Raw genomic sequence first — 23,160 nt, forward strand, 5'->3', positions numbered from 1 at the left:
ACATCTATATATACACACTCCCCTTCCTCAACCCCCAAAATTCATCTTCAGCGCAATCGTCGGCCTTTCCTCCTCCTCCCCTTGCTCCCCCTTATCCCGCCCCTGCCCCAACGCCCTCCCACTCCTAATAACCCCCTCCATAAACCCCCTCTGCTCCTCCCCCATCCCCCCAACCACAGCCCTAAACGCGCTCTGGTCCGCGCTCGCCAGCTCCAGCAACCTCGCCGACGTCTCCTTCGCAATCACCCCACCATCCTGCACATCATCCTCGCTCGCCGCCCTAGACAGCAACATGGGAATGACCAACGCCATGGCAATCGGGCTGTGATCCTTCGACAAAGTCCCTACATACTGACACAACGCCTGCGCGACCAGCATCCGGGCGTTTTCCGGGTCTTCCCTGTTGGTGTCCGTCACAAAGGCGATCAGACGGGGGAACAAGAACCGTGTGATTGTCAGGTCAGCGACAGTCTTCTTGTTGCCCGCGTGGAGAAGCAAAGAGCGGAGGCAGTTGGCTGCCATTTTTGCCGTCTGTTTGTTATAACGCTGTTAGTTGTGGGCGGCGGGAAAGGGGGGGGAAAAAAAAAAGGGGGGGGAGGGGGGGCAGGACATACCATCCGATCAGTCAAACAATCCACCACCTCCTCCAAAAACCTCGCCACAAGCGGCTCACTCCCCGGCAAATGGTTCTTCCCCGCCGTAAACAAGATCGTCATAGCCAGCAAGCAATTCTTGACACACGCCAGACTGGCCGGTGTTTCCCTCTGCTGACCCTTGAGGTAAATCGACAGGAACCTTCTCAGGCATCCCAAAAGTTGGATATCCGTCGCCGAGTGCTCCTCATCATCGTTTACCCTTCTAGATTGCGACATGCTACTGATGAACCGCTTCAGAGTGGGGAGTGACTGCGGTACAATCACCTCCTGGCAGGCAGGGTTGGCGAGGGTGGTAGCAAAGATATGGATAATGCAGGCATGGAGGTCTGTCTTGATGACGGCGGGGAACACCTCGGCGGCATCAACCAGTGCGTTCAACGCTGTCTTGATTAGCAACACCGCCTCTTCCGTCATTTGGTGACGCATTGGTTGAGGGGTCTCGCTCAGACCAGGCAGCAGACCGGACAACACCAAGACAATGATCCGAGTGAGCTCAAACAGCTGCTCAATGTCCTCGGATAGCTCCCCACTGTCGGCCTCGTCCTTCTTCCTTGCTGCAGGGTGGGCAACGCAGAGAGCCCTCGCAATTTCGACGATAACTCCCTGAACGTCAAGTTCCTCGGTGAGAACAAGTCTATCCAAGAGATCCATTGTCTCGGAGAAGATAGCATCTCTATAAATCGCATGACCAGAAACGCTCGGGTGCAGAATCTTCTTCAGCGCCTTGAGAATGGCCAAAGTCTGTTCCTGCGTCGCCAGCGATTCACTCTGCCCCGGCTTGGTCGCCAATGCCTCAAAAGCAACACCAAAAAGCACAAAGAAAAAGGCCAGGGGCTCATCCCGATAGTTGATATCAGCACCCATGGACCCTCCCCCATTCGTGCTGTTCGGACCAGTCACCTCCTTGCCGTCCAACGCATCAAAGACAAACTCGCTGTCCTGCTCAATAAGACTGGCGATGGCATCCACCAGCTTGAGCCAAGAATCTTGATAAAACTTAAGCTGCGTCTCACGGTTCAGGGCAGCATAGACTGTATCCAAGCTACCAGAAAGTGAGGGGGGTCCGAGAGTCATGGAAATATCCGGCTCGAAGCGCAGCCTGGCAAACTCGCGCAGAGACTCCAGCCAAAGAGGTGTCAACGTGCCAATATGTGGCTTGAGCACGTCCAGTAGATACTTCTGCTCAGAGCTAGCAACCTGAAGCTCAGCCCAAGCACCAAACACGGACATCTTGACCATGACCCTGGCGTTTGAACTGAGGCCCTTGAGATCGCCGATACCAGCATTCTCATCTTCTGTGGCAAAGTTCTCCAGCGAGCTGACCAAGGTCTTGAGGATTCTCCCCATCCTGTCCACGTCTGTGACGATGCCGGTCGAAATGAAGCCGGCACAAACATCAACTGCCTCGGCTGCCAGTTCAGGAGATGAATCTGCTGCAAAGGCAGGTGTCAGGGCAGAGCTGATCTGGGCCTGGTACTGCTCTAGCAGCATGGCTTCATCAAAGTCAGGATCTGGTGTCTTTCCAAACATCTTAAGCACAGCACCGATGATCTTGAGACCCCAAATCCGTTGCTCAACGACGCCAGACGTAGACGCCGAGAAGGCCATACGGACCACATCGGCAACCTTGCTCTGCAGTGCCGTATAAGCCTCAGACTCGCCATGAGAAGCAACCTCCTTGGTGACGATGGTAAAGATGTCATGCAAACACTCCATCGCAAAGGTAGTAACCTGCCACCTCAACGGCTCAACATCTGACCCGCTCGGCGCAGAAGCATCATCTTTCGCGGCCCCAGCAGCAAACCCAGCAACCTCCTCATCCTGCAACTCAAGCCCCCCGTTGCTCTTCTTCGTCACCGCCGTCGCCCTAACCGCCTCCTTCGGCCTCGTCATCTTCAACACATGTTGAAACCTCGTCAACCAAGCCGTCGTATTCGGCACACAAGTCTGCCTCATCCAATTCCTAATCGTATTCCTCATCCCCTCATGCCCCGGATCCTCATCCAGCACCAACCACAACTGATCCTCAAACCCCCTTTCCGCCGCCTCAATAACATCATACGGATTCCTCTTCATCAGATTATGCAACCCATCCACCGCCACATCCCTCAACCCCTTCTCATCCCCGCCGCCCCCCCTAACCAAATACCTCTGCAACGTCCTCACATACTCTTTAAAATCCACATACCCCGGTGCATACAGCGTCAAATGCTCCAAACAAACCAAACTCCCCCTCTGCGTCTCCAAATCGCCCTCCTCCTTCCCAAAAAACCCCACCAGCGTCAAGATCAACTCCCTCGACTTTGTCGAGTCCTGCAAGTCCGGCCCAAGTACATTAATCAAACTATCCACCCCCCTCGCAATCGCCGCCGTAGTCCCGTACTCAACCTCCAAATTCATACTCGCCGGCAGCGCCGTCTCCGCATTGTGCGTCTCGGCAAAATACAAACTCCCCAACACCCCCAACGTCGCACTGACATAACTCCCAAACCCCAACCCGCTCGCCTCGCTCACCCTCCCCATTGCCTCCAACGCCCAGTAGTGCACCGTCGGGTGCGGATCATTGCACAGACTCATCAGAATATTCAATATAGTCTTCAAATGATACCCCGCCGCCATGCTCCCAATCTTGGCCTGTATGCACCCCAACGCCATCGCACACCCCGCCCTCGCGCTCGGCTCCCTGTTTACAACAATCGTATCAACCAAAAACTTGATCTCCTGATTGGTAAACGCGTTTCCACACGTCGAACACAGCCGCGCCACCGCCTCATAGGCAATAGCCCTGACGTACTGATCCCGATCAATGACAAAATCCCTCAGCAGCTCCTGCATCAGCTTCTCCACCGCGGGGTTGGTGACGTTCCCACCAGGGGACTTCGTCTCCCTCACCGCAACTCGTAACACCTCCAGCAAGCTCATAACTACATTCACCGTGATCGCCGCCTTCCTCCCCGGATCCCGCTGTAAACTCCCTGCCGCAACAAAAGTAGTCACCTGCTCTAGCACACTCTCCTGCACCTTTGGCGGTGTCAAAGGAAAGACAAACGCAAAGAGCTGAATTGCCATGTTCACCACCTCTGTGGCAGCAGGATCGGGCAGAGAAGGGCCCTCTCGGCTGCCGATATACAGAAGCGAGGCATCATGCTCAAGCGTCCCGCAAATAGGCGAGAGCAGCAGCTTTTGAATTTCCTCCTCTGGACTTTGTTGTCCAGAAGAAGTCCTTTCTTCGGGGTTTTCGTGCTGGCCTGGAAGGGGCCGGATGTCAAACCCTCGGACGGCTCCCGTGATGCCGAACCCAGAGTTGTCGCCAATGTCCCAGATGCTCTCAAAGTTGCCGGCAGAGTTGGCGATAGAGGCGCTGAGGGAGGAAGGGGTGTAGTTGTCCGGGTCTGCAAACAGCGAAATGGCCAAGGTGAGGAGGTTGGATTGAAGTAAAGCCTCGGTGCCGCCTGCTGGGCTGATGTTGACTAGTTTGGTGTAGCACTGCAGAACTCTCCTCTGCACCATAATTTCCAAATCTTGAAGCTGAAGGGAAGGGAAGAGTCGTTCGCTGATGTCCTCGGCTGTCTTCTTCGATGGGAGTGTTCTCAAAAAAGCAGTAGTGCTCTGAAGCATAGTGGCAATCCGCTTCGAGACATCAACAGTCAAAAGACGGCTGTTGGACTCGAGGAAAGCGAGAATAGATCCGAGGGCGCATTCTCGGACGTGGGTGAGAAACGAAGCGTTGAGGTAGTTCCTATGAATCGAGCTGTCTTTGGAGAGAACCTTGGGCAAAGCATTCTTCCATAGTAGAAGCAACTGGGAGAGATGAATCTTGACAAAGTTGGGTCCGAGAGACATCAGACCTCCGATGAGAGTCCAGGCGACCTGAATTTGAGTGCTGGCTACCCTCAACTCAGAAGTGCCACTCGACTTGAGGAGGTTTGTGGCCATGGTAAGCACCCGACTGTTGACATCGACCGACCCGTACAGGGGGCGCTGTGGGCTGGCGCTGAGACCAGCCGAGAGGCCATGGGCAAAACCGATGCAGCGACGAGGTGAGTTTCTTCCAGTGCCGAGCAGTCCCAACTCCCTACCGAGACTGTTCATGCACACCGAGAGACAGTGTAATAGTTGCTGCGGGCATGCCAGCCCGAACGTCTTCAAGCATGCCGAGGCATGAACCTGCACGGTATAGCTTGGGTGTTGCAAGACTTGGAGCAAACCATCACGGCAGGACTCGGCAAAAGCATTCGAAGCCGAACCCAAGGTGTTGATCAGGGATGACAGGGCGCTCAGCGAAACAATCAGCGTCTGCTTTGTCGGCTCTGGTCTTTCCTTGACCACTTCCGGGTAGTTCTTGAGGATGTTGTTGATGATGGACTTGGCAGCACTGATTTGCCCAGACTCGCCCAGAATCCTCTTTCCGACTATATTCTGAAGAATAACCTCAATCATGCGCCGTGAAATAAGCAATCGATATCGATAGTTGAAGATATTACTGTGGCCCAACACGTCGGTGGTCAAGTTCTCCAACATTTTGATATAGTTGGTTTCCACAGTCTTCTCACCCAGCTTCTGAAGCATGTTGCCATAACATATCGCAATCGCCGCCCTGGCTTTGTTGCTCGTTGACATGCGAACATATTCGGTAGTCAACACCTTGAACATGTCAATCAGTGACAACGCCAGCACCTGGGACTTTTTGCCTGTTGGTGCCGGACTCGAGGGTCTGGAAGGAATGATGTCATCCTCGTCTTGCAAAGCTCCAGGCTGCATGGACTGCCTCTTGACAGCCTTTGATTTGGATCTTTTCAGCAGCACGAGGGGCGCCTCCCCAACGGCCGCGGGCGAGTAGCCACAGACAAGGGCCTCAGCGAAGCAATCGGCGGCGGCAGATCGCACATGAGACGACGGCGAGTCCCAGACCTTGAAAACACAGGACCGGAGCTTGTCGAAATCGGTCGAGTTCTGAAAGTAGGGCGTGTGCTGCACCAACGAGCGCATGCATCGGCAGGCTGAGATGATCACCAGCGACCCTTTGTCACTCGTTGCATAACTCCTGCACTGCTTCCAGATATCCCTAGCAATGCTCTCGTCCAGACTCCCTCCCAGCATCTTGCCCACCTTGCCAAGCGCCGTAAATATCGCCGCACGCAGTCCAGCATTGCTCGAAGAAGCCTTCAACAGCTTCAGCAAAGCCGAGCACACCAACTGATGCAACCCAATCGCGCTGTCTCCGGCCGCACCATAGATATCCCCCAGACACACCACCGCAGCGTGTCTCGTCCTGTTCTCACTTTCAATCTTGGACTTGCCTCCCGAGATAATCCCCACCAGCTCGTTGACCGTCTCAAACAGCAGCTTCCTATCCCCCAAGCCAAATATGTGCGCCAGACATTTGCCCAACGTGTTACGTATGACGCGGCTCGGTGACGGGGCGGCGAGGTTTATGATTTTGAAAATCTCCTTTTTCAGGTAGACCTGCTGGGCGGTACAGTCGTCTGGTGGCAGCGCAAGCACATGTTTGCTGAGGGCGGCGACAAAGTTCAGAACCAAAAGTTCCTGCTGCTCAGACGATAAGCCCTGGAGCTTGGAAGCGTCGAATTCAGGGTTGGAGCTCGCGGCAGCTGCTGAGGAAGCGCGGGGGGTGCTGCCATTCGCGTGGGTTGGCTCGTCCGTGACGGCCGCTGTCGAGGCCATCTGATATTATTGTATTGTCTGTTTGTGTCGTGTGTGTTTCTCTGAGGAGAAAGATGTGTTCTCAACATCTGGAAAGGAGAGAGCTGGAGAGGTCTCAGGTTGTCAGGGGCGCACCCACACCCGCACCAGTGATGACCACACAAAACACCCTTGTAGTGGATCTCTCGGGCGGTGGGGGAGAGAGAGGGCGAAGCCAATTGAAACCCAAGAAATCGATGAGGGGCCAAGCAAGAGCAGCTGCCCCACCACTCCCGTCCCGGCAGGCAGCGCGCTAATATTTTGAGAACGGCCTCCCCAGGTTGGACCTTTTTGGTCGCGGAAGCACCTTGAAGACCGGCCAGGCCAGATACAAAACCTGAGAGGGATTGGGGGCTGAGAGCTGGTAATCTTTCGGGTAATTTATTTGTAGATACCCTCATTTTTTTCTTCTTTCTTTTCTACCATTACAGTCTTCCCACCCCCTCATCAACCACAATGGCCTCCCTCTTCCGAGCTCTCACGCCCCTAACCCGGTCCTCTCCCACGATATGCGCCTCCTGTCGAACCACCCGCCCCTTCACCACCACCACCCTCCTCACCAGCGGCCACAACAAGTGGTCCAAAATCCGCCATGACAAAGCCATCAACGACCGCAAAAGAATGCAAACCATCCTCTTCTACACCCAGCAGATAACTGTCTCTTGCAAATGTGCGTCGTCCCACTGCCCACCACTACCCACCTGAACCATACCTCGCCCTTACACTCCAAAAAGTATACGGCCCCGACCCAACCTACAACCCCAACCTCGCAAACATCATCACCGCCTCCAAAAAAGCCGCCGTCCCCAAAGAAAAAATCGAAGCCGCCCTCGCCCGCGGCCAAGGAAAATCTACCTCGGGCGCCACCCTCGAGTCCCTCACCTTCGAAGCCGTAGTCCCCCCCTCCATCGCCCTCATCATCGAAGCCGAAACTGAGTCCAAACTCCGCTGCCTTCAAGACCTCAACCTCCGCGTCAAAAAGATCTCTGGTGCCCCGTCTTCTTCCAAATTCTTCTTTAGTCGTCTCGGCAGGGTGGTCTTTGAGAAAGACTCGGAAAACAATGTCGATATCGACCAGATCATGGACGAGGCGATAGAAGCCGGTGCCGAAGATCTCGAAAATGACGCCGAGGGTAACATTGTTGTTTGGACACAGCCATCCGACACGGCCCACGTAGCCAAGACGTTAGGGACGAGGTTCGACCTCAAGGCGTTGAGCGCCGGGATTGTCTGGACGCCAAACGAGGACACCAAAGCGAGGCTGGACAGCGGTATCCAGCATGAAAAGTTCGCCGAGATGCTCGAGCAGATGAGGGAGGACGGGGATGTGCAGGCGATTTACAGCAATGTGACGAGGGGGGAGATGAGCGATGAGGAGTGGGGGAAGATTGAGGAGTGTTTGAGCCGATAGTGCCCTTCCTCCTCCATCTTGTGTATATAGACTTGTATTTTAACATGGAAAATGTACAACACAATCAATTCCCCCCACCCCAACCAGTCCCGAACCAAAGAAAGCAGAGAGTGTTTTGATATAACCCAAACGCCCAAAAATGCGCACCATGCCCTCGATCATACACATATCATACCTTCCCCCTCCAACCTCTTACTCCTGCTGATCCCGTGGTTGCTGCTGCCCCCCCTGCTCCCCCAACCTCTTCTCCCTAAGATACAACCTCCGAGCCCTCAACCGCTGCAGCTCAGCCTCGATCTCGTCCCTCTCGAGCGGGATCCTGTTTGCGTTCTCGGGCTTGGGCCAGAACTCGGGGACGGAGAATCTCGAGTCGAGGTTGGTGCCAAAGTAGTACATGATTCCGATGGGGAACATGATGTACATTCCGAACTGGTCCCCCCCAAGCTCATCAGCGCATATCCTCCCCCACCCTCCGCCTCAAATGGAATGGTTGACTGACCTTGAAGACCTCCAAGTTAAGACCACCCATCTTGCCTGTATTCCTCCCTGTTTGACCGGTGTGCGGTGTTGGATCAGAGAGTGTGTATGTGTGGTGACGGTGACGAAGCTGTCGAAAACTGCACGGACGGTTCGACAAGCTGATCTGATCTGAGCTCCCCCCAAAATTCTGGAACCTCTCGGCAAGCAAAGAAGTCGTCAAGATTGATGTGGGGCACGCATACAATTCGATGCGGCAATGGGTGGCCCAAGCTTCCTAGCTGCAAAGCATTGTGCCAAACTGCCAAGCTCAAACAGCGAAACCCCTGGCTCACAACCAAGAAAGAAACCATCAGGGTGCCTGACCATCATCACTTCACTCCCATAGCCATCCCCAGGGATTTGATATTGGCCAGAAGATAGCCATTCACACATGTCATTAGATCTGATATCTTGAGACACAAAAAAAAAAAACGCTCAAAAATCAAATAGCCCCCCTGTGATATAAACCATTACCCAAATATCCCTCCCAAGTGGTATCTACCCATCCCATCCCACCCCATCCCATCCCATATTAACGCCAACTCCCCCTCCGTTCCGGACAAGTCCTCGTAACCCTCCAAATCCCCAACCCCCTCCTCCCCACCACACGTTCCAGCGTATTCCAAACCCCATCCTCCCCAAAATCCAAATCGTCCATATTCAAATGCCTCTTATACCTCCACACCTCCCTAAACCTCAACCCATCATGCCCCTTATTCTCCAAATACCCATCCAGCCAAGTCGCGCTCAGCGGCGCGACCAGGTACGTCCCCTTCTTCTCTTTTAAGTACTCGTTACTCCTCCTGTCCGCCGGCAGATCGCACGTAGCCAACTCTGTTAGTTGCGCCAACAACTTATCCCCTGCCAGCCCCATCACATCTTTTGTCGTTAGAACTTCGTTTTTTCCATTCAAGAGCCAGATGGGGGGGGAATAGGTTTTCCACCATACAGCCTGGGTGGCGTCGGGTTGTTTTGATAAAAATACCTGGGCGGGGATTACTCCGCCTTGGTGGTAGGTTCCCATTAGGGCGCCAAGGATGAAGTTGAAGATGATCCATGATACGGTCCAGATGCGGGTGAGTTTCTCGCTTTTGGGGAGGCGGACCGAGGAGAGGATTAGGGGGACCGTGGGGAGGAGGAAGCGGGCTTCTTGGTGTTGGGAGATGGACAACACCACGATTCCAGAAATGGCGGAATATAGGCGAAGGGAGAGCTGGGGCCGGGTGAAGAGGAGGAGGGCTCCTGGGCCGAGGAGCTGGGGGAGGTTGACCAGGATGTGCTGGTACCAGGGGTGAAGGCCATGTTTGGCTAGATTCTCGGGGTCGAGGTTGTAGATGAGGTTGTTGAGAGGGGTGAGCACCGGGTTGTGGATGAGATCGGACCAGGTGATCGAGTGTGGGGTGTAGAATGCGGTATCGAGAGCGATGGCTAGGCCGGTGGTGAAGAGTCCGGCGGTGACGATCGCGAGGAAAGAAAGAGGGCTGTTTCATGTTAGTTATGGTCTTGAAGCTGAGAGAAAGAACAGGGGGCCTGTACTTCTTGAAGTAGTAGGGCAACAGCCGAAGCCCGGGTATCAATAAAAACGCTGGAAAGGTAATACGATTAAACACGCCAAAAACGGCAACAACTCCAAGGACCGTCGAGGCTAGAACGGTGCTCTCCTGCTATTGACTCCAGTCAGCATCTCTTATATTCTCGGCATTCGCGGGGGTGTTGCTTACTGGGCTCCCAACAATGCGCTCGATGAGCACTAAGCACCATGCGACAACCAACGACTCGATGGAATTCGAAAAGGTATGGGTCTGGTATGTCCATGTCACGTACGATGACGCAACCAAGAGAACAGCAAGTCGTCTATGCCGGGGCGACCGGATCAACTCGTAGATTGCCCAATCCTCCAAAACGAACCCCACCACAAACATCAAGACCCGCAGGGTCCAAAAGACAGCGATGGGTGGTATCTCGCCGTCGTTACCGTTTCCGATCCATAACCACCTCAAAAGAAGCATTGGTAACCCGTAGACCGGCCATAATGGGAAGACGCTTCGGATCGGGTTCTCGCTCGTAAACTCCCAGGTGTGTCGGACTGGGTATTTGAAGATTTGCCCTGTTGGGTAGCCATGTTAGAACCCTATTCCCACACTAGTCCAACGCTTGTGTTTTTGAAAGCCAAAATCCGTTGCGCAGACCAAATCCCAGCGCGATGTGATCCCGCGCTCGATATGCGCTGTAAAAGGCTGGCTGACCCAGCCGTCCCGTCCTCCCCTAAAAAGAAAGTATCTGTGACGTACCAGCGATAACCTCGGGGCCTTGGAAGTTCTCGTCCGGATGGAGATAGCTTGGTGATAGGGCAAACCAGAGCCGGACGAGAACCAGAAAGAGATACGTTCTCCGCCACATATTAATTTCGCGATCTCGTTATTCTTGCGCCAGCGAGGATGGGGTGGTGGTGTTGTCGCAAGGCCGAAGCATCCGATCTCTAGGGTTGGGCGCAAAGGTTGGAGTAATAGTTTCGCTGTTATCTATTGTCGAGCATCACCGGGCACGAGGGGGATTTGGAGGTTAAATGGAAGAGGGAGCAAGGTCATGATCATTAAACATACACCAAAATAAAAATAATAAGGACGGGAAGGATGGGTACGATATGGAGCCAGACTTACTGCTCGGAGGGGAGACCATCATGCGAAAGACAGGGTGTTTATTCAGATCCCTGCCCATCGAGCTGGGCTACGCGCTTGGCATCTGGAGTGACAGAGCTGTTTTTGGGTCTGCCCAATCCCGTCAGGGGCGCAGATGACAGGGGGTCACGGCTGCCAGTGAGCTTCTGGATGCTTTTTATTCCAGCCTTGGAATTTGCTAGGGCGGGACAATAACAACACCCCGCCGAGGATTTATTACAAGGTCGTCATCCATCATGCCCTCTTCATGACACTGAGTATTTTCAGAACACTTTTGGATGTCATGATACAACTAAAAGGACTTTTAATGGGACCAGTTCACAGCTGCTCTGAAAGTGGAGTGAGATGCTTAGTGAGATGTTCGTTTTATGATGTGCCGCGCTAACTACACCCAAATGGCCGGATTTCACCACATCGCACCATTCCATTTCCGTCTGCCGTCTGCACTGAAGCTTATTGCATCTCCCCGACGAAACCGGTTCTTACTGCACTTTCCCAGCCTACTATGTACTGGGAACGGCTACAAACACGGAGAATGAACGAGGCTACAGCTTACACGCCGCGAGATGACCTGCATGGATGTTTAAGCAGCCACAAGATGATGTGAGAGGCTATCTAAAGAAGGCTGGCTACGCCTACATCATCTCTCCGTTCCTAGTATTCACCGTTCACCGCAGTGTAAACATCTGAGTCCGATTAGAGATCCCCAGATTTTGAAAACGGAGCGGGGTGAATCGTGTTTGCTCAAGGACCCCACCAAATTTTAAGATTTGCTGTATGGCTAACTCTTGGTTGCATGTGAGAAGTGAAGATATCTTAGCAGAGTTCATTACCAGACTCCAGAGAGAGAGAGCAACACGAGAGAAGTTTAAGCCTCTTACTTTTACCTGGCATTGGTAGGCAGAGAGTCACCCGCCCCGCCACAGCAGGCACCAACGATGGTTCTTTCAAGAAGGCCGATCAAAGAAGCCACTTGGTGGACCGTGCGCACTACTTTCTCCACAAGAGGCACCCAGCGTCCCTTAACCTTCCTGCCTGTCAACCTTACCTTCTCCTTCACTCCCCAGATCCGTTTGCTCTCCCATTCACTTCCCACAAACCCATTGAAGTTTGCGATACGAACTCTCCACAAACCAAACCATACAGATAAGGTATTTATTCCACGCTCTCTTGCCTCTTCTTCCTGCTGCCTCCCCCTCCCAATCTTTCTGCCATCAAGACCCCGCCAACAAACCAATCATCACCAACGCTTCTGCAGCATCACTGCCTTCTATTATAGACAGCTCCTTTCCCCAAGTTTCTTCTTACTCAGTACGCTTTCAGCATCGTGTCGTCCACAGTTCTGCAACCAACCGTTTCTAACTCTGCTTCTCCAGCACCAAAATGGCCGATTCTTCCAGCACCACCAAGATCGTGCTCGAGTCCAACGAGGGCGCCAGGATCGATGTTGGTAAGTGATCCGACATGCAGTACTCTTTTCTTTCTGTTCTTCTTCCGCTGACCGCATCAATTTAGAGCGTATCGTCGCCGAACGGTCGGTTCTCATCAAGAACTTGATTGACGATCTCGGAGAGGAGGCTGTTTTGGCTGAGCCGATCCCCATCCCAAATGTCAATACTGCCGTGCTCAAAAAGGTCATTGACTGGTGCAAGTACCACAAGAATGACGCTGCTCAATCCGCCGACGATGACAACGATAATCGCAAGAAGACCACCGACATCGACGAGTGGGACCAGAAGTTCATGCAGGTGGACCAAGAGATGTTGTTCGAGATCATTTTGGTATGAAACACTGGTCTTGGGTGGTTTTCCAGTAACCAAAAAGCTAACACGGAAACAGGCTGCCAACTATCTCGACATTAAGCAACTCCTGGACGTTGGTTGCAAGACTGTCGCCAACATGATCAAGGGCAAGTCGCCAGACGAGATCCGCAAGACATTCAACATTACAAATGACTTCACCCCCGAGGAAGAGGAACAAATCCGCCGCGAGAACGAGTGGGCTGAGGATCGTTAATCGGAAACGAGCGACGCTTTGGCCATCAAGCCATGACAGCGAAGATGGAGGCCACAACCATCATGGTCACGAGTACGCCTCTGACTGGGTTTCTATAGTGGGTGAATGGCATTTTGGGTCTGCTTTAAATCGTTGGGCCTAGGTTCATTCATCAATTAGCATTGATTCTGGCGTTACGGACTTTTTTTCCTTTCACAAAACAACTTTAAAACCAACTATCTATATCTGGGTGGGAGGATGGGGCAATGGGGAGAGAATAGTGGCTGATGAATACATGATGCTCTCGGATATCATACCCAACACTTGTGGTAGGTGCTCTTTTTTTGGTGACCAAATGCAGTGAACAGACTTTGTGAGCCGTGGCGTTTGACTTTTTTCCTTAAGGGACAAAGCCCTCGCTGTTCTCCATGTGGCATTCATTGTGTGTGGCTCCATTGTCTGTCCGGACACGGAACCTTTGGCGCCTTCTGGGCCCCTAAGTTGAGACAATGGCTGGAGGCTCAAAGCCAGAGCGCAGTTGCGCCATCTAATAAACCCCTTGTGACGAGCATTTGCCATAAACTGTGGTCGCCTGGCTTGACGGTGGCGCCAGATTTGGCAACGAGGGCGATGAAAAAGTTTGAGAGTAGGTGCTTGTTGAGGGTGACGCGATCGGTGACTGTGTCATCTGCCAGCTTCCGCTATCAAACTCACTCACTTTCGCTCCACCTAGATACCTATTACGTTTGCCTGTTGCAGCCAGGTGTTGCTTTATTGAAGGCAAAACAGGGCGATATTAAGAAATCCCAATGTCCAAATTCAATAGGTTGATCATGTCCAAATCCAACAGGTGATCAATTCGCTTGTAGTCGTGAGGATAGGTGAGATTAGCCTTGCCCTGCGTGTGGTTGGATATCTTGAAGGGTAAATGAGGACTTCAATGTTAATGATATCTTTCTAGGTACCTAGGTGCTCGCTTATACATTCAGTTCACTGCAAAATACATCTACGGGGACTGGGGGAGGTATCGTGAAGGAAGCAAAAGCCCATGAATGGAAGGAAAAACTCCCTGCAAGATATCTCCCTAGCTCACGCCCAATCACTCCAGTTAATGAACAGAAGATGAAAGGCCTACTCTGGATCTCGGAACTCTCTGGATTACGTAGCTTCAATGCCAGAAGTTATCTTGTCCAAGGCGTCCGTAAGAGCTTACATCGATGAGACGGTTAGTAGTAGGTATGGAGGCCGTTGAAGATTGAAAGCTTGCAGCGTGGACAATGATTTCACTCCTCAAAGAATGCTGGAATGTCATGAACAAACGGAGCCCTGTTGGGCACTACGTCGACAACCATCACATACACGATACCACGGCCAAGCCTCATCATCAAGCAATCATGCCGCCGTTTTCTCTCTTGCACGCATCAGTCCAGTTCTCCCCAATGGTGACCCTAGAAAGAATACCAATGGCAGACAAATACTCCGTTTGAGAATCTCAAAGTTCGGCAGGAGAGAAAAAACCCGAGACCCTTTCATTTAGATACCAAAGCCGCAAATTAATACGCCCAATGAGAACCTGCCTGCCGTTTTTGCTTGCCCGCATGCCAGAACTAAATGCACGATAACCCTTTTTCCTTTCCCCATCGCCTGTGATGTCTCAGTCCGTTCCCACTTCGATTCGTTCATTGATATGTTTGAAATTCCTGGTCCACACCAAGACAAAAAATCAAGCATGGCGCATTTGGTCGGAATTGTTGACAGTAGTGCCGTTACTCATGCAACGGACGCCCAAATGGCATAGGCATTGCAGCCGAAAGAGTTAGAGAAAACATCGGGTCCTCGTTTCGTCTGGTCTTGGTCGAACTGTTCGCGGGAGGGGAGAAGCGAGCAAGCAAAAAAAGGGCTGGTGAGCCGAGTCTTGCTTGTGGATGTATCTTGAGGGTCGAATGAGGAGCAGAGGCGAGGTTGAGAAAAAGTGCATTTAGAGGCCGAGGCGGGTCTTGCGCCAATGTCTCCGCTTGGCGTTGTATCTGTGGTTGACGGGTCAGCAAAAAGAGGTTCGGTCGGTTCGTGATCAAGCCGATCCTTCTCCTCTGGTCGTTCAAGAGAAGGATGGCCATGTTCGTCGGTCGGGGATCGTACCTGATAGTGTTACCAGTGCGGAGGCGAATCCATTGGGGAATGGGACGGTTCTGCTTCTGGGCCTTAGCAAGCTTCTGCTTGGTCCGGAAAGTCTTGTGGCTCTGTTGAAAACATCGAGGTCAGCATCTGGCTGCATCACGATACTCGCTGCCGTCGAGTGCCCCTCTCCAATTTCGACCTCTGAGATTTCTGCATGACTGACGCGAGGGAGGCCGAAATTGGGGTCGGGAAAATCGGAATCGACGAGAAATTCGGCTTGGACAGTCGTTACATACCGGCATTTTGACGGTGGTTGTCGTGATAACCGAGTGGTGTCAATTTCGCGATGCTTCGTCAAGGTGGGTTGGAATCCGAATATTTGGTGTGGGCTTTAGAAAATGCGCACAAGCTAGGGCCGGTTGTTGTGGCTGGTGACTCCATCACGTGCCGGCAGAACAGTGGCTCATGGGAGCGGTCAAGTGTGGCTTGAAAACCTTACCGGGGTTTCAAGCTTTTTGACCCCTGTCGGCTTTGTCTGCCAATCAAGCAGGGCAGTGACCGTGCACCCGCGATTCACTTGACAGGGGGAGCCATACAGATAGCCCGACCAGAAGCGGCCTCTTTCATGAACGGGACCAAAGTTGCATGAACCTGCGAGACCGAAATTTCTTGACACCTTTACTCTAAGATAGGGGGCAACTGGGAATTCCATACTCAAGCGATCCGGTCATTTCACCTCCCGATATCCTCTCCCACACACCAGGCGCCGTCATCCCCTCTCGGGCCAGATTTCGCATCGTCATCCGCTCCGGATCTCCCTTGTCGGTGGATTCGGTCCGCGATACATTCTCCTGTCAAACTTCGACGAACCCCATATCCAACCACAAACCACGCGCCGGAACTTCCGGGCGACAGCAGGGCGAAGATGGGGCAAACCATGTCATGGCTCGGTTCCTTGTCCAGCTTCTTTTCGTCAAAGAAGGAAATCCGGATTCTGATTCTCGGACTGGTTCGCCTTCCCGACCCCTGATCCGTTTCTATGCGCACGCGATACTGACGGCCGCGCTTCCAGGACAACGCCGGCAAAACCACACTTCTCTACAGACTCAAGGTGCGCTTTTCTCCATCCTTGACACAGGAGGAGTTTTAGTCTAACAAAGACTTGCAGATCGGCGAGGTAGTAACAACGATACCAACGATCGGGTTCAACGTCGAGTCCGTCACATACAACAACCTCAACTTTAACGTGTGGGATCTTGGTGGACAGACTAGCATCAGGCCATACTGGAGATGCTACTATGCCAACACTGCGGCGGTCATCTTCGTGGTGGACTCGACCGATATCGAGCGGTTGCAGACAGCGGCGGATGAGTTGGCGGCCATGCTGAACGAGGATGAGCTGAAGGATGCCGCGCTGTTGGTGTTTGCCAACAAGCAGGATCAACCGGGTGCGAAGGGTGCGGCGGACATCTCTCAGGCGCTCAGGCTTGGCGAGCTGAGGGACAGAAACTGGAGCATCGTCCCTTGCAGTGCCGTTGATGGCTCTGGTGTGGAAGAGGGAATGAACTGGCTGTCGGTAAGTTTTGAGACATGGTGATCCCTGTTTGACATCACATACACCGGCATGCTGACAAGAACCACAGCAAACTGTAGCACAGGATTAGAGTGCTGGTTGTTTGGCGCACAGCAGATATGAGAAAGGGGGGGGCTTTTGTACAACAAACACATGAGCATGCCCGCGATTTACGAATTTGTCGAAAGCAGACTTGGGTATTTACAACCACGCGCGCACACACACACGTACGGCGGAGAGCGGCGACTCGGGAGTTTTCTTGGGGGGGGACGATGGCACGTTTTGCCCACGAGGGCCCGTGTGGATGGATGACATACTATGCGATAGGCGCAGGGCTGCATAAGACAGGGGCGGCGTGAGCGGTGGGAGGGATTTTGGCACGTATACAGGAACTTACACCATTTAATAACATACAACCCTGTGGTGGGGTTTAATATTCTCGGGTTGACATCACAGTCATGTGTTGGTTCGCGAAGTGAAAGTCTTGATCAACCGCAAATTTCTCGAGTTGGCTGTCCATGGTTGGCGTGGGACTTGGATCCAGGGGTCCTTAAGGTCTGTGGATTGCTTCTTCAACATACATGCACATTGGCTAAACCCGGTGGTATTGCATCTATAGCATTCGGACCGTTTCCTCTCGAGACACTCACGGTTGGCCAAATCATTGTTGTCTATATCCAAGTAAGAAGGGCGTGTCCTAACTTTCTCCTGGACGGCCCATGTTTCCACATCCCCCTCCCCCCTGGTAAATATGCCTCCCGATTTCTGATAGATGGCCATAAACACACCTTAATTGGCCTCTTTTCGTGGGCTGGTTGGTGTGTAAGTCTGCAGCTTTTGTGGGTCGAATTTGTGTCTAGGACCGGCTGTTGTTGGGGTAGGCGTTGAGTATATCAGCTCTGGACAGTGGTATGGACTGCCAGATGACGGAAAACCTCCTTCCACATGATTCCACCCTCGGGAGGTTGATGCCATCGGTATGGAGAATGATATGATGATCGATGAGCTAATGCCTAGGTATCAACCTTGGATCCTTTGGCAGCGGGGGCCCTAAGACACAGCAGAAGTCGAAGATGTCACTGTTTTGTTTTGTCAGCCGTTTTGTTTACAGATATGTCTATTCTCTCAGTAAAGCGGGACCATACTAGTAAGTTTCGCAGCATTTATCGCAGCAGCTCTGCTCTCTTCGGGGCTCAATGTAACCCGGAACGGTGAGGACCATTGGTTCGATGGGGCGCTGAGGTTGGGGTGTTAGTTTGGGGTTGGACAGAGGAAGGGGAGACCTACAGGCTGCCGGGAAGTGACATTATGAACACCAGAGGTTGAGGTAACATTCTGCACGCTGAAGGGGGTCCGACTAGGGCTTATGTTGAACCCGGTAGCGGTATTAGGGGCATAGGACACGCTGGGGTTGATGATTGGGTTGGCTAGACGGACGGGAGGGGGGGAGGTGGAGGGTTCTGGAGGGACTGTGAGGTGGCGGGAGTTGCTGGGCTTTCTCTGACTGGCAAGGCCAGGAGTGGTGGGATTAGTGGAAGACATGATTTTCTGTCGATGGTTGTGGGGGCCGGTTTGGTATGAGATGGGTGTAGAATGATTTGAGAGGGGGCAAGTATGAAAGAGGCAACGTATCCATGCCAGAATGATATCTGTCGAGATGAGGCTCACCGGCGTGTCCCGTGAAAGGGGCGCCGGCAAGGGGGCAGCCCAGATTCGCTGCTCACGGTGCTGCTGGAGCGGCTGCAGAGAGTGTGTGAATTCTCTGCTATAAGCGGCACAGGATAGAAACTGACAGTGTTAGTATACTCACGCTGCAAAGATATGGTGAGTGTTGTCTTCTTTGGAGCAAACTGAACAGAGAGTATGGTGCCATCTTGTGTGTTCATCACAGAAAGCCAAAGCGAAAAACACAGGAACAGTTCAATGCATGCATTTATGTAGCTAGGAGTTACGGGAGAGGTCTAAATGGTCTGTTTCATTTCGGGATCGACTAGGTATGCAAGCCTACTGTCTTGTCATGTAAGGGCTCATTGTGTCCAGAGAGAACATGTGTCGTTCCTAGCTCCTCCTTGTTTTAAACACTCTATGGCTTGGGACCTATAGTTGTTTTGAGTGCGCGGCGAATGAATAGAGATGAGGCTGATGGTGCGGTATATTCCCGTTGTTGGAGTGAGAACAAAATGAATGGGAGTAGGTGACACTTCTCCTTTGACTTATTCATGAAACCATTGACCGGAAGAAGCTATTCTGAAATATTATATAGAGGAATAAGAACAGGTTACTCCCTTTGCTGAGAAAGTCGCAAAATGTACAATGTGTCCAGCCAAATCTGAAGCCCAAATAGGAAAGAAGTGCTGGTGTTGTTGAAATATCCCCGATAAGCTGATAAGCTCACCTCCGAGAGCGGATATCGGTCTATCCAGCTGAAATCAGCCCCGCGCTCTCCTCTGCTACATGCATGTGGGTCTTGGGTCTGAACGATCGCTGCCCCGCCATGACTGACTGGGGTTGTGAGTCAAATCAACTTTCTTGGTGTGGGTGGCCATTGCTGTAGTTGAAGATATTCCCGTCGTCCACCACCTACGCCAAAAAAACTCCCAATTGCACACCAGAACAGCAATATGGCTCAAACAAGCAGCGCCTCAACTGGGGATCTCACCACAGAGATCCTCCAGGCTCTTTCCCAGAAGGACCCCATCAACTCGACCGAGGCTTTCCCCCAGATCCCCTTCGAGTTCATCAAAGCCGCCCTCGACCGTCTCGCTTCCCGGTCTATGGTCAAATACGAACAAATCGAGCGCGAAGAGGCCTTCTTGGAACCAGAGGCTGAGATTATCGTCAGCCACGGCAGTCACGAGGCCCGTGTCTTCGATGCGGTGCACAAGGCGTTGGAAGGCTTGTCGATTCAGGATTTGGAAAAGGAGATCGGCGACAAGACAGTGACCAAGCTTGGTCAGGGCAAGGCTTTCAAGGAGAAGTGGATCAAGAAGGATGGTAGCAAGTTGGTTGCGTTGGTATGTGGTTTGCGCCGAGTCTGGTCGTTGACAACGACAAGCATACAGATGCTGACTGCAGTTGGTATAGGTCGACTCGATCAACGATGTTACGAGGGATCAACTCAGGGTGATCAAGGAGACAAAGACACACGATGCCAAGATTATTGCCGACCTGAAGAAGCGCAAGCTTCTTAAGCTCCAGAAGGTCATTTCCTTCACGATACACAAGGCCGAGAAGTTCGCCCTCGAAATGGTCAAGGAGGAGACAGATCTTACCGCCGAGATGCTGGCATCTGGCGCGTGGAAGGAGGCTACTTTCAGTGAGTGCTGGCAGAGCTGTGCGCATGGCTTGGGCGGGAGCCAATACTGCTTGCTGTCCAAGGCCGGCACGAGAAGGACAATAAGGACAACAAGGCTGACACTCTGGCAGAGCCATACAACTTCAAGGCACTGGGTGCTGATCAACATGCTGGTGCCCTTCACCCCCTGAACAAGGTCCGCTCTGAGTTCCGGTTAGTTGAATCTCTGCCAAGCCCCCATTTCGACCCCTAACCCTGGGCTGGTTATACTGACCTCTTGCACAGTCAAATCTTCTTCGAGATGGGCTTCACAGAAATGCCTACCAACCAGTTCGTCGAGTCTGGCTTCTGGGTATGTTGGGTCATGACGTGGTCAAACTCTGCGTGGCTAACATGATCACAGAACTTCGACACACTCTTCGTCCCTCAGCAGCATCCTGCTCGTGATCTCCAAGATACTTTCTACGTCTCAGACCCACCAAAGGCCGGCAGACCTACTGCCACTGGTCCAGATGACAAGGCGGACTATGAGGAGTATTTCAAGAACGTACAACAAGTCCACCAGGACGGCAAGTATGACTCGATCGGTTACAGATATCCCTGGGCTGAGGATGAGTCGCTAAGGTATGTTGTTCCTGCCACAATTTGCAGAAATATGAATTAATTCAGTGCAGACTTGTTCTGCGGACACACACCACTTCCGTTTCTGCTGCCATGCTGCACAAGCTCGCGCAACAGAAGGACGAGAATGGGCGTGTGCCACCAGCGCGGTACTTCTCTATCGACAGAGTCTTCAGGAACGAGACAGTCGATGCCACACATCTTTGCGAGTTCCACCAAGTAGAGGGCGTCATTGCTGATTATGGCCTGACCCTCGGTGGCCTGATGGAGTTCATGGATATGTTCTTCGGCGCCATGGGTGTCACAGATTTGCGTTACAAGCCTGCGTAAGTTGTTCTGCTCTACCCTGGTTCAAGAGCAGTTGCTGATGTTTCACAGTTACAACCCGTACACTGAGCCATCGATGGAAATCTTCTCCCACCACAAGGGCCTCAACAAACTCATCGAAATCGGTAACTCTGGTATTTTCAGGCCTGAGATGTTGGAGGCGATGGGTCTGCCCAGGGACTTGAGGGTGTTCGGTTTCGGTCTGAGTCTGGAGAGACCAACTATGATCAAGTATGGTATCTCCAACATTCGCGAGCTCCTCGGCCACCAAGTCGACCTGAGTTTCGTGCAAAAGAACCCGGCCGTTCGTTTCGACAAATAGGTGAATCTACGATAGACGGGGGAAAATCAAAAGATCAAAACATGTAAACAGTCATGTCCAAAAACTGTCCACAGATGAATGTGGTGCCGAAAGAAATGTTGTGTAACGATGCCACCGCAGTCCAGGCAGCGGCATTATCTATGCCGACTTGGCCAGAAGTGGCATTGCGGTGAATCTGCGTAGAGTTAGCCAAGACGGTTGCCTTGCCGTGCTTGCTCATGTTGCGAACCGCCGAACCTCTGAATAATATGGTCCGCAATTCTTGTATGCATGGCGCTTGGGAGAGTGACGAATAGAATCAAAAGAGTCGTATACCAACTAATCATGAGACCAGCCCTACGGGGGGAGATTACCCCACATTGAATGAAACAGATACCGGTTATGTTAGGGATTAACAGCATGTAAGGTTCTTTTGACTAACAACTCGGGCCGTCCTCAGCTCGCGGCGGCGTTGGACGGCTAAGACGGAAGTGTAACCATTGTAGAGTTACGTTTTTTAGGACACGCCGAGGAAGCCTGAGGACCGAGGCGAGGACCATCCATGCCTGATAAGGCGACCAAATTGGGGGAGTGGTCACAAGTGTGGGAGGATGACATGATTGTTAAGTTGCTTGGGGGTTCGTATCGAGCGAATGGAATGCTGGGTGAGTGAGTAATAAAAGAGTTGTCGGAGCCTTGCCTGGAAGGACTTTTGTTCTACTTTCCTCAAGTCCTTTTTCATTTTCCCTTCCTTCTTCCTCAGGTCCTACATCAGGCTTACACATACACACCATCTCTGAGGGAAAGTGGTTATATATTCCCGTTACCCTACCTACCCGACACACTGGAACTGGGCGGTGGCAGTGCAAACTGTAACCACCGATCAGATAATCTTTTTGTCCAATTGTTTGCGACATGACGTCTTCGTCTTCTTCTTCGGGACAAGGCTCCCGCCCGGGTCCGCTTGATATTGGGGGTTCTTCATCGTCCAGAACAACGGTATGTTTGCCTTTTAGTGGTTGGAGAGGCCGAATGAACAAGGCTGACGACAGGAAAAAGGACTATTTTAACTGCAATGGTGAAGCGACATCGCCTACGTCTCCTGCGTCGACTACTGCCCCGCTGTTTCCACGGAGTAGGACGGCGTATGGGAGCTCGCCGCCTGATTCGGTCAAGGGTGCCAAGAGCCCGAGGAAGGTGAATGCGAATAGTTATTGTGGGAGGCACTCGGATGAGTTTCTGTTTGGGGGACGGTCGTTGGGGGATTTGTGGAGGGCTGTGAAGAAGTGACAATTTTGAAGGGAGGGTGGTGACGACAAGGCATGATGGATATGGGCATTGGGATATGGCGTTTAGATTTGGACCGGGGAGGATTTTGGATTTTGGATTGATGATACCTACTCTGCTTTTTATGTTTGATTAACTGTTGTACGAGAATGAATGAGGGTATTTACAGTTGTGCTGGCGCATTTACACTGAACAATTGCGGGGTTGTTGGTTGCCACTTCTGTCTGTTAGCCCCCCAAATCTTTGGACATTTCACTGCCCCGGCGTTGCCGTAGTTTATGCCCCTACTCCCTATTGAGCATGACTTTCAAACCCCCATATTTTTTCAAAAAGCCCATCATCATCATCATCATCATCATCACCCGTCCGTCCCTTTCAGTTATTCCGGCAATCTGGTCCCCTAACCCGACTCCGTCCTAGCCGTCCTCAATCCCAATTCGCCAAGCACCACCCCAACCAACCCACCACCGGAGCGACCCGCACTTTCTCCACAGTGACAAACTTCCCTTGAGACCCCTGTCACCTCACACACTGAATCGCACAGGGCGCGGTCCAGCTCACCAGCTCCGTTTTGTTGAATCCCGCCCCAAAACAATTTTTTGCTCTGTTCTGTTTTCTCCTCACAACACCACGCATTCCCAACTAGGTATCACGACTGTGTATTCCAACCGACAAT

General features: G+C 52.3%; 9 protein-coding genes across 9 annotated transcripts; 5 read left to right on the forward strand and 4 right to left on the reverse strand.

Moving 5' to 3' along the window:
• Positions 1–27: 27 nt before the first annotated feature.
• Positions 28–6,502, reverse strand: QC763_707380 (uncharacterized protein; the record flags this gene model as incomplete). Its single annotated transcript, XM_062915726.1, has 2 exons — positions 615–6,502; positions 28–531 (listed from the first exon to the last, which is right to left on the reverse strand). The coding sequence occupies exons 1-2, from the start codon at positions 6,339–6,341 to the stop codon at positions 28–30; spliced, it is 6,231 nt and encodes a 2,076-aa protein (XP_062761722.1). The 5' UTR covers positions 6,342–6,502.
• A 164-nt stretch (positions 6,503–6,666) lies between these two features.
• On the forward strand, positions 6,667–7,948 carry QC763_707390 (uncharacterized protein). The gene is made up of 2 exons (XM_062915727.1): positions 6,667–7,029; positions 7,094–7,948. Exons 1-2 carry the CDS (start codon positions 6,816–6,818, stop codon positions 7,768–7,770), a joined length of 891 nt encoding a protein of 296 aa, XP_062761723.1. The 5' UTR covers positions 6,667–6,815; the 3' UTR covers positions 7,771–7,948.
• On the reverse strand, positions 7,784–8,299 carry QC763_707400 (uncharacterized protein; the record flags this gene model as incomplete). The annotated part of the gene is made up of 2 exons (XM_062915728.1): positions 7,784–8,199; positions 8,270–8,299. The coding sequence occupies 2 exons, from the start codon at positions 8,297–8,299 to the stop codon at positions 7,963–7,965; spliced, it is 267 nt and encodes an 88-aa protein (XP_062761724.1). The 3' UTR covers positions 7,784–7,962.
• Positions 8,300–8,821: 522 nt separating this feature from the next.
• SMP3 (alpha 1,2 mannosyltransferase) lies at positions 8,822–11,227 on the reverse strand (the record flags this gene model as incomplete). The annotated part of the gene is made up of 4 exons (XM_062915729.1): positions 10,581–11,227; positions 10,011–10,396; positions 9,826–9,953; positions 8,822–9,770 (listed from the first exon to the last, which is right to left on the reverse strand). Exons 1-4 carry the CDS (start codon positions 10,687–10,689, stop codon positions 8,822–8,824), a joined length of 1,572 nt encoding a protein of 523 aa, XP_062761725.1. The 5' UTR covers positions 10,690–11,227.
• SCON3 (E3 ubiquitin ligase complex SCF subunit scon-3) lies at positions 11,173–13,195 on the forward strand. The gene is made up of 5 exons (XM_062915730.1): positions 11,173–11,657; positions 11,774–12,118; positions 12,344–12,417; positions 12,483–12,748; positions 12,807–13,195. Exons 3-5 carry the CDS (start codon positions 12,351–12,353, stop codon positions 12,981–12,983), a joined length of 510 nt encoding a protein of 169 aa, XP_062761726.1. The 5' UTR covers positions 11,173–11,657; positions 11,774–12,118; positions 12,344–12,350; the 3' UTR covers positions 12,984–13,195.
• Positions 13,196–14,300: 1,105 nt separating this feature from the next.
• RPL39 (60S ribosomal protein L39) lies at positions 14,301–17,091 on the reverse strand. Its single transcript, XM_062915731.1, has 3 exons — positions 15,377–17,091; positions 15,102–15,202; positions 14,301–14,989 (listed from the first exon to the last, which is right to left on the reverse strand). The coding sequence occupies exons 1-3, from the start codon at positions 15,380–15,382 to the stop codon at positions 14,941–14,943; spliced, it is 156 nt and encodes a 51-aa protein (XP_062761727.1). The 5' UTR covers positions 15,383–17,091; the 3' UTR covers positions 14,301–14,940.
• On the forward strand, positions 15,639–17,101 carry ARL1 (Arf GTPase arl1). The gene is made up of 4 exons (XM_062915732.1): positions 15,639–16,089; positions 16,153–16,191; positions 16,249–16,656; positions 16,724–17,101. The coding sequence occupies exons 1-4, from the start codon at positions 16,006–16,008 to the stop codon at positions 16,742–16,744; spliced, it is 552 nt and encodes a 183-aa protein (XP_062761728.1). The 5' UTR covers positions 15,639–16,005; the 3' UTR covers positions 16,745–17,101.
• A 2,059-nt stretch (positions 17,102–19,160) lies between these two features.
• FRS2 (Phenylalanyl-tRNA synthetase, beta subunit, cytoplasmic) lies at positions 19,161–21,360 on the forward strand. The gene is made up of 7 exons (XM_062915733.1): positions 19,161–19,667; positions 19,738–19,969; positions 20,080–20,161; positions 20,234–20,300; positions 20,352–20,572; positions 20,623–20,895; positions 20,948–21,360. The coding sequence occupies exons 1-7, from the start codon at positions 19,275–19,277 to the stop codon at positions 21,216–21,218; spliced, it is 1,539 nt and encodes a 512-aa protein (XP_062761729.1). The 5' UTR covers positions 19,161–19,274; the 3' UTR covers positions 21,219–21,360.
• Positions 21,361–21,708: 348 nt separating this feature from the next.
• QC763_707460 (uncharacterized protein) lies at positions 21,709–22,487 on the forward strand (the record flags this gene model as incomplete). Its single annotated transcript, XM_062915734.1, has 2 exons — positions 21,709–22,196; positions 22,257–22,487. Exons 1-2 carry the CDS (start codon positions 22,113–22,115, stop codon positions 22,485–22,487), a joined length of 315 nt encoding a protein of 104 aa, XP_062761730.1. The 5' UTR covers positions 21,709–22,112.
• Positions 22,488–23,160: the final 673 nt, after the last annotated feature.

The sequence above is a fragment of the Podospora pseudopauciseta genome (assembly GCF_035222475.1).
Source record: "Podospora pseudopauciseta strain CBS 411.78 chromosome 7 map unlocalized CBS411.78m_7, whole genome shotgun sequence".
NCBI classification, from domain to species: domain Eukaryota; kingdom Fungi; phylum Ascomycota; class Sordariomycetes; order Sordariales; family Podosporaceae; genus Podospora; species Podospora pseudopauciseta.

What these genes read in the sequence shown, in the direction of transcription:
- QC763_707390 (XM_062915727.1), top strand. Translation starts at nt 6,816, where the DNA reads ATGGCCTCCCTCTTCCGAGCTCTCACGCCCCTAACCCGGTCCTCTCCC. An exon ending in GATAACTGTCTCTTGCAAAT is followed by an intron (nt 7,030 to 7,093) that starts GTGCGTCGTCCC and finishes CACTCCAAAAAG; the next exon opens with TATACGGCCCCGACCCAACC.
- SCON3 (XM_062915730.1), top strand. Translation starts at nt 12,351, where the DNA reads ATGGCCGATTCTTCCAGCACCACCAAGATCGTGCTCGAGTCCAACGAG. An exon ending in GGGCGCCAGGATCGATGTTG is followed by an intron (nt 12,418 to 12,482) that starts GTAAGTGATCCG and finishes GCATCAATTTAG; the next exon opens with AGCGTATCGTCGCCGAACGG. An exon ending in TGTTGTTCGAGATCATTTTG is followed by an intron (nt 12,749 to 12,806) that starts GTATGAAACACT and finishes ACACGGAAACAG; the next exon opens with GCTGCCAACTATCTCGACAT.
- RPL39 (XM_062915731.1), bottom strand. An exon ending in CGCACTGGTAACACTATCAG is followed by an intron (nt 14,990 to 15,101) that starts GTACGATCCCCG and finishes CGTCAACCACAG; the next exon opens with ATACAACGCCAAGCGGAGAC.
- ARL1 (XM_062915732.1), top strand. Translation starts at nt 16,006, where the DNA reads ATGGGGCAAACCATGTCATGGCTCGGTTCCTTGTCCAGCTTCTTTTCG. An exon ending in CACTTCTCTACAGACTCAAG is followed by an intron (nt 16,192 to 16,248) that starts GTGCGCTTTTCT and finishes AAAGACTTGCAG; the next exon opens with ATCGGCGAGGTAGTAACAAC. An exon ending in AGGGAATGAACTGGCTGTCG is followed by an intron (nt 16,657 to 16,723) that starts GTAAGTTTTGAG and finishes CAAGAACCACAG; the next exon opens with CAAACTGTAGCACAGGATTA.
- FRS2 (XM_062915733.1), top strand. Translation starts at nt 19,275, where the DNA reads ATGGCTCAAACAAGCAGCGCCTCAACTGGGGATCTCACCACAGAGATC. An exon ending in GTGGAAGGAGGCTACTTTCA is followed by an intron (nt 19,970 to 20,079) that starts GTGAGTGCTGGC and finishes ACACTCTGGCAG; the next exon opens with AGCCATACAACTTCAAGGCA. An exon ending in TCGTCGAGTCTGGCTTCTGG is followed by an intron (nt 20,301 to 20,351) that starts GTATGTTGGGTC and finishes ACATGATCACAG; the next exon opens with AACTTCGACACACTCTTCGT.